This window comes from Coffea arabica, chromosome 8c (genome assembly GCF_036785885.1).
Source record: "Coffea arabica cultivar ET-39 chromosome 8c, Coffea Arabica ET-39 HiFi, whole genome shotgun sequence".
Classification (NCBI taxonomy): Eukaryota; Viridiplantae; Streptophyta; class Magnoliopsida; order Gentianales; family Rubiaceae; genus Coffea; species Coffea arabica.
In genome coordinates, this window is record NC_092325.1 from 1,373,006 (window position 1) to 1,389,997 (window position 16,992).

The 16,992-nt window shown below is 36.7% G+C and overlaps 3 protein-coding genes across 7 annotated transcripts; 1 reads left to right on the top strand and 2 right to left on the bottom strand.

Moving 5' to 3' along the window:
* The first annotated feature begins 2,289 nt into the window (after positions 1 to 2,289).
* LOC113707047 (thermospermine synthase ACAULIS5) lies at positions 2,290 to 6,790 on the top strand. Its single transcript, XM_072063014.1, has 10 exons — positions 2,290 to 2,649; positions 3,305 to 3,371; positions 3,512 to 3,606; positions 4,176 to 4,278; positions 4,924 to 5,012; positions 5,573 to 5,729; positions 5,842 to 5,917; positions 6,020 to 6,078; positions 6,178 to 6,314; positions 6,431 to 6,790. Exons 1-10 carry the CDS (start codon positions 2,477 to 2,479, stop codon positions 6,507 to 6,509), a joined length of 1,035 nt encoding a protein of 344 aa, XP_071919115.1. The 5' UTR covers positions 2,290 to 2,476; the 3' UTR covers positions 6,510 to 6,790.
* Positions 6,791 to 7,385: 595 nt separating this feature from the next.
* Positions 7,386 to 8,676, bottom strand: LOC113706787 (uncharacterized). The gene is made up of 2 exons (XM_027228795.2): positions 8,540 to 8,676; positions 7,386 to 8,375 (listed from the first exon to the last, which is right to left on the bottom strand). The coding sequence occupies exon 2, from the start codon at positions 7,990 to 7,992 to the stop codon at positions 7,624 to 7,626; it is 369 nt and encodes a 122-aa protein (XP_027084596.1). The 5' UTR covers positions 7,993 to 8,375; positions 8,540 to 8,676; the 3' UTR covers positions 7,386 to 7,623.
* On the bottom strand, positions 8,432 to 14,598 carry LOC113706786 (mechanosensitive ion channel protein 10). Of its 5 annotated transcripts, XR_011820446.1 has the most exons (8): positions 14,214 to 14,598; positions 12,252 to 13,737; positions 12,019 to 12,139; positions 11,192 to 11,485; positions 10,911 to 11,113; positions 9,210 to 9,539; positions 9,043 to 9,122; positions 8,432 to 8,817 (listed from the first exon to the last, which is right to left on the bottom strand). XR_011820446.1 is itself a non-coding variant. In XM_027228793.2 (6 exons), exons 2-6 carry the CDS (start codon positions 13,727 to 13,729, stop codon positions 9,275 to 9,277), a joined length of 2,361 nt encoding a protein of 786 aa, XP_027084594.1. In that variant the 5' UTR covers positions 13,730 to 13,737; positions 14,214 to 14,598; the 3' UTR covers positions 8,432 to 9,274. The 5 variants fall into 5 exon arrangements, 2 of the variants coding, with proteins under 2 accessions (XP_027084594.1, XP_027084595.1); XR_011820444.1 differs by having other exon boundaries at positions 8,432 to 9,122; XR_011820445.1 differs by having other exon boundaries at positions 9,043 to 9,539.
* Positions 14,599 to 16,992: the final 2,394 nt, after the last annotated feature.

The following is a 16,992-nucleotide window of genomic DNA, read 5'->3' on the forward strand; positions in this document are numbered from 1 at the left end:
GCGGACCCCGCAGATCCCCCCACCTCAAAAAATTGCCTCCTTGCCGGCTGCCGTCTGTGGCCTTGAAATGCATTAGCACGCCTATTTCTTCAATTCTACTAAAAGAATCCCCTTTCATTCCACGTATGCATATCTTTTACTACCTGCTAAAGTTATTAGGCAACGGGGCTTTGTAATGCTTGCATATATCCAAGGCTTTGGTGCTACTAGTTTAATTCCATAAATGTGGTGGTGTAGATAAGGTGACATTGTGTAGATTGTTGTTATCATCGCTACCTTCACAAGTTTGAGACCCAAATTTGAGGAACAAATTAAGGATGGGCTGAGGGAAGACTTAATCAAGGCCTTGATGGAATACCTTACAAATGTTTATTGCTTTGTGTGGCATATATGTTGATGTCCCTATCTCTATTTCAACTTTCAATTAACTTACTATTATTCCATAAGGGCAGCCAAATTGACATCTAATTTCTTTTGCTGTGAGTGTTTATATATTTCCTTTTTCGTAGAACAGTCGTTGAGAGATCCAGAGTAACGTTTTTAAATTCGGACTAATGAGTGAACCGAATGAATTTCTGATTCACGGTTTATCCATCTGGGGATGATGAGTGAACCAATTCACTAATTAGGTTTTTAGTGGTTTTGATCGGTTCAACCGATTCTTAATCAAGTTTGATTGATTAAATTAACTTTCGATATCTAATAGAGAATCGAATCGATGTGGTGACCGATTTGCAGTTCAACCTGTCGAACCAGGTGACTGTGTCCAGTTTCTTTCCAAAATACTGACCCCAAAAGGACATATTGTAATTGCAACACATACTACAACGAATCAACACATCTTAGACCGATTCATGTAAATCAACATTGTATAAAAGCATTATCATCTACACTTATATTGGTTGTCAATGATCAAAATCTAAAGTGAAGCCAAATATTATTTATATCATGTCCGTGGGATATCTTACTCTAATGTAAAAAAAAAAAAAAAAAAAAGAATATTCATGCTGAGACACTCTTTAATTAGATGTGAATACTTCATAAGTTTGACTAACCATCATAAAGAAGAGTAGCGAGTCAAGTGCAATTTCAGCATTTGCTTTGTATCAATCCAAATGTATGCACCAATCCTAGATATCCCTTTTCCTTCCGAACATGAAACAATTAGAAAAGCCCTATCTGTTTAGGATTGTCGATCTTAGTATGATCTTGCGTCCATGTCCATACTCCATGGTACGTTATGTCATGGACGTGCGGCTCTTTTAGTCCGCGTGTACAAAAGCGGGGCCCTATAAAGCCATGCGCTCCACCCAAAAAAAAAAAAAAACACACACACACACACACACAAGAAGAATGGAAAAATTATAGCAGAAGAGTACTTCCTTCTTCCCCTAAATAATTTGGACATAAAATAATGCGCATGCTATCCCAATATGCTTCGTCACGCACCCACTTCTTAGTACTCCCCCTTCCATCCGATTATCATCACCCCACAAAATCAAACTCAATTAACTCACATGCCAACACTTGTGCGTTCGGGGTCAACCCTCCTCTTTTTTTATTTTTTTTTGAATAGTTTTTTTTTTAAATATTTTTATCTTAATATAGAAGGGACTACAAGACTCATTAAGCTCTATTCATATAATATTTTTCCGTTTTCAGACGATCTAAGGTGTCTTGGGTTCAAGTCTCACGAGTTGTCTCGGATCAAGTCTCACGAGTTCTGAGCATTTATATAATATCACACGGTTCGATTCAGTTTAATTACGTGTATCTCTACATACAACTCAAGAAATTTATATCTGTAAGAAGTGAAGACGAACGTAAAATCGATTTTCATTTGGGTGTGACAGTTCAAATAATGAACTCGAGACATGATCCAAAAAAAAAATACACACACACACACACACAAAAACAAGAAATACAGAATTCAAGATTGATGTTGATGGTACTTTTGGCCATGCTAATAATGCAATACACAAAAGTTTCAACCATGATGGTGTAAATCGTACCAATACATTATTGGGTCTCATGCATTCACGAATTTTAAGTGTCTGCGCCACCTGGTTAGGTCTGTCGTCAAATTGGCCCGTGCCAGCGCTTCATAATTGTGTATTCGTTTTTTCAGGCAATAAACAAATAATTATACATTGTGTAAGGGATTTTTTTTTTTTTTTGGCTGCGGAAAATCCGTGAGTGTATATACAAATAATTATGGTTGGCATGGGCATGGGAGCCTAAAATCTTTCTTACTTGGATGCTATAAAAAGGTGTAGCATTTGGCACATTCAATATCCTCACAACTCATTTCCACTGGCTAATTAAGGGCAAGGCAGAGAGGCTTACCAAATTTTGTGATCTCTCTTTTTTTTGTCTGTTAGTTAAAGTTCTCTCACAGTTTTTCCTCTGTTCTTCTTCACTTCTTGACTTCTTACCAGTGAACAAAAACTCATCCCAGAAAACAACAGAAGTGATCATGGGTGAAGCCGTTGAGTTTTTCGATTGCAATTGTTTCTCCAAAGTTCATTGTGAAGCTCAACCCGATCAACGCCTTGTGATGACAATGGAGGGCAATCATCACCAGAATGATGGCACCTGGTTTGAAGAAGAAATTGATGATGACTTGAGATGGTCTTTTGCTTTGAACAGGTTCAGTTTAATTTGAACTCGAACCATGCACAAATTCTCTGTCATCAATGTCTATGCTTTTTTTTTTTCTTTAAGCTTTTCTCCTTCGTCTTTCATTTCTTTCTTTGTGAAGAACGGAAAATTCCTAAGAAGTTTATTTGCTTTATTTTCGTCGGAGTTCATTTGATTCACAAAGAAAAAAAAAATGGACTTCTAGTTGCAGATAGTGAGGGTAGCTTCAATGGCCACAGGGACTAGGTCGTTTACAAAAGTTTCTTATCAAACACAGTGGTGTTTTGGTGATGTAAATTGTCGATCCTTTTAATTACGATACTTTCTGCACTCTTTACTGCTTCTTATAGTCTGCATCAATAGATCTCATGCATTAAACTTCATGTTATTTTGGTGCTTGGATAAATCGCATGCATTAACCCAAACAAAAAAAAAAAAGTTGTTCATCACCTGAAAAAATGTTTCTTTATTTGCCTGGATAGATCTTCTAAAAGAGGCTTACAAGTCATTCCCCCCCCCACCCACCCCACCCCACACACACACACAAAAGTGGACCAAACACCAAAGTCTTAACTAATCCCATATGTTTCTTGATCCTTTTTTTTTTTCAATATCAAATTGAAAATGTCTGATGTTATTAGAACCTTTCACTCTCTTTCTGCAGTGTTCTGCACAAGGGAACTAGCGAATACCAGGACATTGCTCTTCTGGACACCAAGAAATTTGGCAAAGTACTTGAGATTTCTCTTAATGCTTTCAACAGATATATATATATATATATATATATATATATATATATATATATATATATATATGTCTATAAAATTCATAGTTTCACTCATCTTTTGTGCTGACTATGTTATGTATACAGGTATTGGTGATTGATGGGAAGATGCAGAGTGCAGAAGTGGATGAATTCATATATCATGAATGTTTGATTCATCCAGCTCTCTTATGTCACCCAAAGTAATCTACTATTAAACCCCATAATTTCTTTTCTTAATCACATCACGCATGCATGCCAAATCTTTTCCACGTCCCCTGTAACCCCTATTGCTATCTAACCCCTCTGACTTTGACTCTCTTTTCATTAAAATTCTTGCAACTGCCCCCCCCCCCCCAACCAATCCCCACACAAAAAAAAAAAAAAAACAACTTTCCCTTGAGATATACACGATGAAGAAAACCTAATAAAAGTAATTACCAAAGGGTATCCATTCGAGTTGTAGAGGCGTTTTGCATGTCAAAGATAGATAATTTTTTTTTCTCGAAACGATATTTGACTATATTGCTTTCAAAAGATACAGCGAAGACTCGAGTTAACTTTAATTATCAAAAATAGGTAATTAGATGATTCAAAGTCATAAAATTCTACTGACAATTGAAGTAGCAAAAAGAATTATCAACTCAGAAAAGAAAACGTAGTTGTGGGTATAGACAATTAGATTAGACATGCACATAAAGAAGGATCACATAAGATTTTATCCATATGATAAGAAGTTGGTAATGAAATTGAGTTGGTGGTTCATACGCAGCCCAAAGACTGTGTTCATAATGGGGGGTGGCGAAGGGTCCGCAGCAAGGGAAGCACTGAGGCACAAATCCATTGATAAAGTGGTGATGTGTGACATTGATCAGGTAAAATACGTACGTGTCTATGTTCAAAGTTTACTGCTATTGATGATAATCTCTTAGCATTTGATTGGCTGTTTATGTTTGACTCTGGATTTTACATGTTTTTAAGTAGGAAATTAGCATGTATTATTGTAAATAGTTATGACCACCATCTTGTCATAATTAGCTGGAATACAACAAAAACCACAAAACATGGCATGTCTCTCTCTTTTTTTTTTTTTTTTTTTTGGTAGATTTTAGTAAGTAATAATAGCACCAAGAAGAAACGAGTTGGCTAATCCCTAATCAGAACCTGGACAAATCATCATCTGTGTCATTTTATGTGGATGGGGTCCATCCATCCACCAAGACCACTAAGACCACTATTTTGGTTTTGTCCATCTCCTCTGCCAGTTGAAAATTCATAGAAGCATCCTCTGTTGTCGTCAAGAAGAAATTAGCAAATCCAAGCATACACCATACACACACAGTCACATACTAGGTTTAATGCGTAGGTGAGGGAAGAAATAGAAACTGAAAGGGAACAAAAAGAAACTAGCAAACAAGAGAAGCATCCATCTCTCTCTCTCTCTCTAAATAATTATATGTAACTTGCTCCTCTTTGGTAGCAGAGAATACCACTACTAATTTTGAGGGGGTCTTTTGCAGGAGGTTGTTGATTTCTGCAGAAGGTATCTGACTGCAAATCATGATGCATTTCATAACAACAAGCTTCATTTAGTCATCAATGATGCCAAGTAAGGCTTCTTATGAATATATGTGTGTGTGTGTGTGTATATATATATTCTGAACCGAGTTATATAATATTGCACGGATGAGTGATATTAAAATGCAATCAGACGAAAATCATCAAGTTTGTCAAATGCATAAATAATAGAATTATCTCATGTAATTATATGAACATATAGTTGAGGCCTAAAAACAAATTAAGGGAAAAAAATTTTTTAAAAAAAATACAATTTTGTAATTTTAAGAATTAACTATTCTTGCCTTGATGGGACCCTTTTCACTTAATCATCAACCTGTCACTCCACTGTCATGGTAAACTTTACTTGTATAAATACAAAATTAAGCAGTTTTCCTTCAACCTTAATAAGTACTATTTGATGTAATAAAAGTGTGGTAAACATCATGGTTTGCAGTTGGTGGGTCCAGCCTGCTGTCTTTCTTCTCAAGGATAAATAATTTTAGCCCCCCATATTCTTGCACAAGCAAAAAAAAAAAAAAAAACCCATGCATGCATGGAATTTGTCAAATGAGGCTAACTAAATTATGATAATTTTTGATGTCTTGAAAGAGCTGAATTGGAGGAGAGGAAGGAAAAGTTTGATATCATAGTGGGGGATTTGGCTGATCCAGTTGAAGGTGGCCCCTGCTATCAACTCTATACCAAATCTTTCTATGAAAACATCCTCAAGCCTAAGCTCAGTGACAATGGCATCTTTGTTACTCAGGTAATCAGTCTTGAATTTAGCTTAAATATTTATTTTTGGGCAAGCTTAAATATTTATTAAGCCCTTGTAATCACCGTTAATCATTCAATTAAACCCTTTGCTCCCTCCCCAGGCTGGTCCAGCTGGTGTGTTCACTCACAAGGAGGTCTTCTCATCAATTTACAACACCATCAAACAAGTGTTCAAGTGTAAGCCTGCCTCCTTAATAATTCAAGATTTGGGTTTAATTACCACTTGATTTTCTTAATTATGGTGACAACTAAGCTCAATAATAATAATAATTTGTGCAGATGTTCTTGCCTACACAGCTCATGTACCATCTTTTGCTGATACTTGGGGATGGGTCATTGTCAGTATCTAAACTTTGATTGTCTATATATTAGTCTGATTACAACATTATTAGTTGCAGACTTGCTCGTGGTAAAACATAATTATATTGATTCTGCAGGCCTCAGACCAACCATTTTGTCTTGATGCTGGGAAGATAGACAAGAAGATGGCAGAAAGAATTGACGGAGAATTGCTCTACTTGAGTGGCGCCTCCTTTTTCTCCTCCACCATCTTGAACAAAACTGTTGCCAAAACGTAAGTCCGACCAACTAATCAAAGAACAAATGAATTTCCGGAGTTCTTTTTCCCAAACATTTCTTGTCATTTAGTACATGAAATCTTTTTCTTTTTTTTCTCGGGGGTTGTTTCAGATTGAAGAATGAGACTCATGTGTATACTGAAGAAGATGCAAGGTTCATTCATGGTCATGGGGTAGCATACCGAAATTGATGCGGCAGGCCTTTTGGTGGGGGGAAAACTTCTGTACAGTCAAAAGGCAGGATCAAGAAGATGGAATAGTAGTTGAAGGTTCTCCAGTGAACAAAGGAGGGAAAGAGGAAAAAAAAAAAAGAAGAGAAATCTTAAACAATTGTTAGAAGCTCTTGGTATTAGATAGTATATATGCTTAGGCTACTTGTGGTTGTTCTAGGGCTCTGATCTACATTTGTTTCTTTAATATTATCTCATGTAATGCTGAAATATCAAGGGGCATTTCTCCATTAAGCTTTTCAGTTTCTTGCTTCCTTAGATCACAGGCCTATTTTCCAAGCAAAATTCTGTGCGACCCTTTTGTCCTAAGAAGATTTATATTAGAAGGCCAATCTATGTAAAAGGAAATGCATTGCTTTTTGTCACTGGGCCAATCGATTTTTGATTGTTTTTCCAAAAAAAAAAAAAAAAAAAAAAAATCTTTTCATAACAATGAGCGGGTGGGTTATCTCTTCGATTCTCGAAAACTGTACAATGATTCAATTCGGCTAGTTCACGACTTACAAAATGTTTGAACGAAGGCGTGATGTTAAGGTAGAGTCATGGTTTACGCCTTTCAGGTTGGGGTTACGTTGAAGCGCATTGAAGCGTGATTATGTCTCTCTCTCTGTGTTCGAGCCTTTTATAGGGCTGCCTGAATGAGGCGTGATTTTGGATTGAAGGATCGTGGCTTTAAAGGTGCATAACAGGCGTGTTTGTATCATAATTCTGCATGTCAAGCAAAATATTTGCTACCAAAATTTTAAGTCCCACGTAGTACCAAAAACTCTGTTTCAATCAATCTACTTCAAGAAAAATGTATGAATAATGAGCCAACAACCATATAATACAAAGATATTCCCAAAATTCGAACCCAGAAGTTGGAATAATTGATGCTTTGCGTTTTGACTGTGTTATCAACATCAGATTACTTGAATATTGCACACAGGTGGTGCATGATCATCAGACGAGTTCATGTGGAAGAAGTAAAATCAAGAAGCATATAACATCAATCGAAAAAAGGTAATTAGGACAGGAAGAAGAAGAAGATAGATAAATCAAGAACCATGACAAGTATCCCATAACATACTTTTATCTAACTTCGCTTGACTGGATCGAAGTTGGCAACACCAATAACAGCCCCAAATATGGCAGCAAGGACAACCCCTCCAGCTGCAATGCTGAGCAAGAAGTTCTTGAGAGATGGGGAGAGGTCAGAACCAGCTGCCTGAGCAACATCAGGAACCACCATGGAAGCTGTGAGTGCAGCTGCAGTTAGCCCAGTGATGGCCTTTTCCTTCAAAGAAGCTTCAATTTGAAGCTTGGCTCTGGACTTTGATGGCTGAACGAATACAGCCTTTGATGGCCTCACTGGCAATGGCTTGACGAAGGCATCAGAGGTTGGCGGCTGCAGCCTCTTCTGGCTTGCATTGGTCATAGGCATAGCCATTGAAACTGAGGCCATTTTTCTTGTTCTGTTCTTTCTTCTTTCTCTTTTGCAAGAATTGAAGGGAGTGGTGTAAATTTTGAAGAAGTCATATTGTTTAGAAGAGTATTGAGTGGCTGGCTGGCTAGCTCGATAAAGACTTGGAGTCAGTGGAATGAGAGGTGGAAATTTGAGATTTTCTGCTTACCTGTCATAGCAGTGGCTACGTAGTAACTTGGCAACTCAGCTCTTTAGGATAGGGTTATCCATGAGGAATTTCTAAAGTTATTTTGGTCTACAAGAATTTCTTAAACAACATTACATCCACCACCACGACGGCCACAATTGGTTTTCCTCTTCTTTGAGCTCGTATACAAATTAGAAACTCATGACGAATGGTGCAAATGAGTTTAGTGATGTACCTATACCATACGTAGAGGAAAGATAAGAGTAGAATTTTCGGTTGGAAACTTAGATATATAACAAAAATCAAAGGACTGAAATGAATGAATTCATAATTAAGCTGACTTAATTAGGAAACATTAGAACCTCATTTAGCAAGATTAGCTGAATTTACCCCACAAACCTAAGAATTTCATTTCAAAATACCAATGCAAGGTGTGGAAACCATTGCTGATCTCAGTTACCGATCCACTTGATAATTGTCGACCCTTTAGATTTGCTCTAATAAACTAGTAATAAACTTCTTGAGTATATGATTCGACTCATTTGCCAATCTCTCATGATTTATTTGAATCTCTGATGATGGTACTAGCTAGGCACTTTAGAAGCAGCGAACCAGATCGTTGAACGCCTTAGCCTGCAGCAGCTGCCACCTCGTAGCAAGACTCCAGGGACTTAAAACTGGAAGCATTCTGAGTTAGGAACATGTATAACATGGAGTTTCCAATCGTGGTTCCACAAGAAGCTTTATATGAGATCATTCTACTGCAATAGCAGGCTACTAACAATAGATTAGTTTCGAAATACAATTCTACTCCTCCCATTTAGTCACATAAATGTGCCAGTAGAAATGTCTTGTGTTTCAGGTAAGCCATTAATCCCTCAAAATTTAGTAAAGATGGATACTCTTCCGCCATTGCTTTTAGCTCAACTAAAGACCACTAACAGCAAGAAAGTAAGCTTCTCATTTCTTCAACCACAGGTATCTGCAACATAATGAAGAACGTGAAAGTATAATCAGCCCCTAGCAGAAATACATGAAAGTGAACTGCTGTTTACCCTGGAAATGTCACCTATAAGTGAACTGCTCCCTTCCAACATGTCAGAGACAAACTGATTTTTGAGAAAGAAGATAAGGTCATCTGCTGCTCCCAGTTGTTACTGATTTTGATTCAACAAGGTGAACTTCTTGCGGAAGGAGGTCATATTTGATTTTTAGCTCCTCAAAAATTCTCTTAATCTCTAGAACCAATTCAGATCTCCGCCTGTTCTTCTCCCCATAGTCCTGAAAGTTCATTGTATGGTTGAAAAAAATAGCCATCTTTATCTTGTTCACATTCTCAATCTCCTTTACCACCACACTGTGATTAGGATGCCAATACGACGGATTTTTCTCCAAATACCTAAGCACACAAGAAATAATAATAGGATTAGTGCACAAATAACAGCAGCAGACTACCCTAGATGCATGCGCTCTAATTTCCAAACGTCCAATATAATGCCGCTTAGTAATAATCTCCAGAAACTTTGGCAGCTTCTACAAATACTTAAATTGCTGCTTTTGATCAGCATCTTTAAGCTTAAGCAGTACAAACTTGAACAGCTCAAAACAGCATTTAGCTTAAAACATACAATCAGCTCATTACAGGTGGTTCATAAACACCTTTGAGGCCCTTATTCATGCATTCCACCAATACAACTCATATGCCAGAAATAGAAGAAATATAAGCTTAGAAGGTGGTCAGATACAGACATAACCATGTTGGAGTAAACATGTAAAAGCCCTAAAGGGTGCCATAAGAAAACATTTTTATTGATGAGGAAAACCATAAGTTTCAGGGGACCAACTTGCATTCTTTTAATAAAACACGCTGGAAAAGGCATTTATATTTTTTGTGGTGAATTATTTAGGTACATGAGAGGGTGGAATAGCAGGGAAACCCCTCATTGCATCCTATACCTCCTTTAACAGCAGAAGGGCATTATACAAGTAGCATGTAGAGGTGTATGCATGTAACTGAATTCATTTCATGCACTTTCAGGCAACATAATTGAAAACCTGATGATTGCCTGCTGGATGTGTTCTAGGAGGAGCTAAGTCGATATCTTCCCACAATTAACAGCAGATGAAGGATTTTATGCACTGTTAACTGTAAATGTCTAAATACTATATGACCATTTATGGTGACTGGTGTCATTGCTGTAAAGGATATGTCTAGAATTGCACAATGCAAAACTGCACTGTCAGCCACTTAATGAAAAGAAAATCAAAGAACTGCACTAAGGCTTCTGTGGGACACAAAGGATTGTGAATTCAAACATCACAGGCCAAAAAGCATCCAAGCGCATCCAGTCATGTGATTTTCATGCCATGGGAGGGCCAACATTTTTAGTAAGCTAAGCATTATTCTCCTTTTGTTGCAGAAATTCACTTAGTATCTTACACTGCAATGCGTCCTGCCCAACATCTATTATAGATATCAAGATTTGGCACCAGGCAACAACATGAAATTGTTCTCTTCTTCTCAATCTAACTGTGCATTTGACTGCAGCTTTGACATAAAGCATCATACAAGTTCAACACGATAATGAAATGAAGGGAACAGTTCAGTAGAATCTAAAGTTTAAGAAGAGCTAGTTGTGGCTGCCTAGTTGCTAAGCAGAGCCAGAAGCAATACAATATTCTGAACTTTTCAAAATGAAGGAGCATAATGTTAAATAAATAATGAATTGACAAGTACTGCAAGTGAAGAAAAAGGCAATATCAAACTCACTTCTTTATTTTGTCTTTTAGAGTTCCTATCAATTCCAGTGGTGTCTTGAAATCAATAGAGAACTCAAGGGAATCACCCATGTCAGGGCTTCTATAAAAATTGCTGATTGGCTTGGAAGCCAAAACAGAATTTGGATAGTATATCTTCTCATTGTCGTAGCGGAGAAAGACAGTTGTTAAGATATTCATCTCCTCTACTACCATCTGTAAGAGTTTAAGGTAAGAAAAAACATTCATAAAGAGCTCATTAGCAGAGAAAGCTAAACAGATCATCAAAGTTACCTGGACACCATCGACTACGCAACGATCACCAACATCAAAAGGATGCATCACAAACACAAATATAATAGCTTCAAAGATAGTCTTGCAAGTATTCCCAAACATAAAAGCTGCCAACACAAGCTGTGATGACAGAAAGACAAGCACTTTGGTCGTTGCTATTTCCATTAAAAGAAGCCATATGATTATTATTATGATAATTAAGATTGCCGTAAAAAGCTTGCCCAACTGCTTCACAGCAGTTTTAGTGTCATTTAAAGCATGTGCCAAGGCTTTACGACCGTTATAAACTTTTACCTGTACAGCATGCAGAAAAAAGAGAAGTCAGAACATGTCTTTGTATGTGTGAGCACGAGTGAGGGCGGGGGAAGAAGGGATTTCCTCAACAATCATTACAATAGGAAAAAGTTTTACTACACAACTAGTATGACAGGTTCAAGTAGTTGGATGAATTAAGTTGCTTTCCATTGCCTTCTTTCGACCTTTTTCTGTTTAGACTATCAAATGAGATATGTTATGATACTGTTTATTAACTCAGAGCATAAATTCCAGTGTGCTAAATAGGACAAATGCGAACATCAGTGGACAACAAGGAAAAGAGGCATTTGTGCTTCATATAGTTGCCGGAAAGATAGTAGGAAAAGAGTGGAGCATTTGAAATTGCATTCAGATTGCATCCAGAGTTTAATCTCCATATGTAGAACTATCTATTCAACACTTAAAAAGTATTTTTCTCTAATCAACAAGTGTACCAACCAATCCAAGATTCATCATAAATCAGGAAAAAAAATGCATTTATTCCTGCAATGTTTAAGAAAGGTCCTACGTACCACCCAGTGTGTCAGAGCTTTCCTGTCAATCTGTCCAGTCTCAGCCACGTCGATCATTGGTAAGACAATATCCACCTCTTCTTTAATCATGAATCTCCTTAGATCCATCTCATCAATGTACCTTCATGGATTAACATTCCTAACAATTAGTTGCCAAGACAAAAAATTTTCAAAGTGAAAATCAATAGATAAAGAGGAATAGAAAGTAATAGCTAGAAAAGAGCATTTCTCACCTGCAACCAGGCTGAGCTACATTTCTGAAAATGTGATAGGCTGCTGCAATTGCTTCCTCTTCATTAGTAATTTCCTTGTCGGATTGCTCATTTCCTCCATCATAAACACTTTCGCCAAGGGTACCAGAGAAGGTTGTTAGACCTGTATTAGATATGACATCCACTAACATTTTCATGGTCCAAGCTGTGACCTTTTCACGTTTCATCTGATGAAGCTTATTTATATCAATAACTGCTTTTTCCTTCTTTTCCTTTCCATCTTTCCCTGCCTTTGTTCTCCTGAAGCTAAATTGACTGACGGTACTATTTGCTCTGCCAAGCATTTGAGCCGACTCCATAACTGGAGGCCCAGATAGTGTTAGTAAAATGTATTGATGGAAGACTGATTCTTGAATCCTATCAAAGAAAGCATTAACATGAAAAGAAGATGCCAAAATCTTTAGCAGCAGAGTCTTCAAGAGCCACAAGAATGCCCCTATGAGGAAAGTTACCATTGTCCAAGTAATGTAATCCAAAATCTTTGTGGCAAGGCGGGATCGCTCGACGCCTCTCCTGAATAGCAGAACCCAAGTGAGAAGAACCAAACTCAACCACATACAGAACTGCACACTCTTCCGCAAAGCATACACAAAATACAATACCTTCTTTCTCAACAAAAAGGCCAGCTCAATCAACAGCACAGCAAAAAGAACAAGCCACTTTGTAAATAACATGCCACTAACAGTCACCATTACAAGAGCACACCATTTCCAAATCTCCAGCCCCCAAATTGTCCACTGTCGCAGCTTATGAACAGTCAAGCTAGCTACGAAACATCCCAAAATGCAGGCAAACACAAACCATTCAATCAAAACCTTGACTTTCACTCTGTGATATCTTAATTTGTTCCGGAGACTCACTTTCTTATATATCTCCTCATCCTCATCTGCTCCTCCAAAACCACCAGGTGATGCCATCAACGGTGTCTTGGGGGTAATTGGTACATTCCTAATAGTCTCTTTTAATGTGTTGGCATTACTGGAACCCATTTTATCATTAGGTGAAGGCTGATTAGATAAATTTCTGTAAGGTGAACTGCAACTTGGTTCAGCATGCTCTTGAATTATAGAAATATCCTCATCAAACATGTTAGTATCAACAGGGACAGATTGTTCACCAAATCTTGATTTGGGTTTCGAGTAGACAGACCTTGCAATTGATTTTCTCCTAGTGAGGGTATCAGTTGTGGGAATTTTTGGAGGCTTATTGGCGCTTGGACTATAGCTAGCAGCTTCAGGGGAAGAAAAACTTACAGGCACGGCCCTTTGAGCACCTGAAGGAGAATCAACTGATGCCCTCACCGGTGAAGCAGCTGGAGGTGGTTTCTTAGGATCTTTTTCATCGCCAGAGATAGGCACAACCACTTCACCTGATGTTTTCTTGTTTTCTGCCATGCTGATTTCCCCACTCTGCTTAGAAGCTTTAGTATTGGCATCCATTTATTCCCCTACCAGATCAAACACGGAAATTACCAAATAGCTGAGACATTAATCATATGTTTGCCCTCCTTCATCAGCAGCATGTAAATCTCACTAGAATGTTTGCTGAAAAGCAACTGTTTTTATTCAAAATCGAGTCTTTACTTTTATCTTAAAAGAGCAGATTATTACTCCCCCAAAAGAAAATGGAAGAGCCCACTTCGCACTTAATGCCAAAAGGAATTAATCAAACGAAGCCCTGAAAAACAATAAAGTACTACTAGCAGACAGCATTAGAACGTATAAAAATTAAAACTTGTTTACCAACTAAACCGTCCCACATCATAAAATACAGAGAAAAAACCATTTCAGCTTGGGCACTTCAAAAGGCACAGTACAGCTAAGGAAAACGAAACATAATCACTAATGTCTTGAGTGATTCTCTCTTTCCTTTTGTTCTTACTGGTTCCCCCCCCCCCTTTCATGGATAGTTGACGTAACATACCTGCAGGCGCCAATATATGCTTTACCAATGGAGATTTAGCAGGAGCTCATTGCCAGAAACAGAGATGCAGGTTGTTGTTGAAAGGGCTTAGTATGAAGGGCATAAGGAGACTGAGGCTAACTGAACAACAAAAAAGAAGGGAAAAGAAAGAGGGGTTCGGCAGAAAAAGAAGACTTGTGAGCTAACGAGTGATTAATGCAGTGCTTGCTTTAATATTCTTCTAGTTTAAACACGGTTTAGGGGTAGAGAGTAGAGGGTAATGGGTTTCTTGCTGAGGTTTTCTGAAAGGTTGGGGTTTTGAGCCGCGCCGCATTCTACCTCTGGGACACAGAAGAGAGAGAGAGAGAGAGAGAATCCGGTTTCTTTTTTCGAGGGAAACTGGAAAAGCTGACTTCTATAGTGACAGCAGGAAGAACATTTGAATCTGGGGAGGTTGGTGAACAAGGTACGACAACGTGGTCGAACATATTACCGTTGATCATGACACTGGACTGGTAGTAAAATAGTAATTAACTACAAAAGGCGACAGTAGGTTGATGACGAATTTGTAGTAGGAGCAGTAAATTTCTTTGACCGCATCGGCATGTTCACCCACAAGAAGGCTGCGCCAATATGCTTAGAAGGGATTAGAAGGGAAAGGAAAGGAAAGGAAAGGAAATGAAAATCCACAAGGTTAAACAAAAGCGGAGGTGCTAATTTGAAACCAAAAAGAGGGAAAGAAAGAAAAACATATAAAGTCCCCACGTGTCTGGTAAATGGGTGTACAAGGCATGGATGATTATCATCGGAGTTAATAATTGAAAGAAAAATAATAAGTCCCCAATGTTCAGAAAAGATTCGAAACATTCCTTACGTTTCATTAAATGTATTCTTCGGTGCTTTACTTTGATTTCAATCTTTCCTTAGATTTCTGATTATTTTACTGACCTCCCTCTAACTTTTAAAAATTATACTTACCTTCCTTGAGATTTATTATTTTATAATATTTATGTCTAATCAATAATTAAAAAGTAATATTAGAAAAGAGAAAATAATATAATTCCACGCTCATCTATTAAATTGTTTAATTAAACAGATACCCGGCCAAACATTAAAGAAAACACTAGAATTTACTGTTTATCATCAGAGATTAAATCACATGTAGTATCAAAAATAGTATATCATTCTATATATTTTACTTAACATAAGATTCAAATTACTCTTTTCAATTACAAACTCATTATTAAACATGATCAACAACAGATAATTAAAAAATTATGTAACCAAAATATTACAAAGAGCGAATATTAATACCATAAAAAACTCAGCAACTAACTTCAATATGTTGACAAGAATATTTATGATGTTAAAATTTGTTTTCTGTAGTATTTTGGTTGCCAATCTTTTGATTATTTGTTGTTGATCATGTTTGATTATGGGTATATAATTAAAAAGAGTAATTTGGATATTATATTAAGTAAAAAAATATAAAATGGTATATTTTTTTTATTCTATATATGATTTTATCCCTAATGATAAACAGCAAATTTTAGTATTCTTCTTTAATGTGTGGGTTGGTATTATATTAATTAAATAGTACAGTATATGAAGGGTAATGATGAAATCATATTATTGTCTCTCTTTTAATATTACTTTTTAATTATTGGTTGGTCTTAGTGTTACAAGATAATTAATCTCAGGGGAGATTAGCATAAATTTTGAAACCTGGAGGGAGGCCAGTCAAATAATCAGAAACCTCTGAAATTATCCCTTTAAAATAATAACTTTATGCCCCTCATAAATTTAAGTTAGCAAAATTTGATTCTGATCTAAAATTTTACTGGCAAAAATAAATATAGATCGAGTCAAATCTTTACTTTTTTGCAAAAAAAAAAATGAATATAGTTCAATTCAAATCTTCCTTTTTTTGAGATAAAAGTGAATATGAATCAAGTCACTTATTAACTATAAATAAAATTTAAATTTTTAGCTTTAAAACAATGACCATGTATATATGGATCACGTGATGGATTCATGAAAAAAATATAGTCGAAAATTTAGATTGGGATCAAATTTTACCTACCCAATTTTATAAGCGATGTAAAGTATCATCATTTTAAAAGTGAGGGATGAAAAAATTCATTTAACGAAATGTGGAGGACGTTTTGACAGATTTTTCCTTTGATAAACCATAATGTATATCATTCAATGAAAATGCAACCGCTAAATCTTGTTTATTCTCGTTCCTCACTTATAATTTGAGTTTCAAACCGTTTAATGAAATAAAATTCATTTTACATTTAAACTAAACATACATGGAAAAACGACTAAAGCTCATGCTCATAATAGGGTTTATCAGTCCGATACCAATTTATATCAAATACGGAATAGAAAACTAAACACCTTCGTAGTCATCTTATTTATAGTGCAACATCCAACATGAATTCATTTGCTTACTCCACAGTGTTTTCCTATTTAGAGCATGGAGCTATTGTGCGGTGGTCCTGTAACCTGTAGACCAAATTCAGTGGACCCATGGTTACACACGAGTGTGTGTGTAAAGACTCCATGAAATGTTGGGTATGAATTAAATATTCACGTTCAAAATTTGCTTGCTCGTCTTGACTTCTACCTCTAATTTAGTAAAAGTTTAGTTGAAGTTTTGCGACACTAAGACAACAGTTTTTCAGGTTTAAATTGCCGCCATCCACGCTAGCTGGAACTGTCTTTGTTTAAGAACAGATGTCGAACCTGGCGGCCTTTCAAAAGTATGCAAGGATCATTCTTGTTAGGAAAAAAT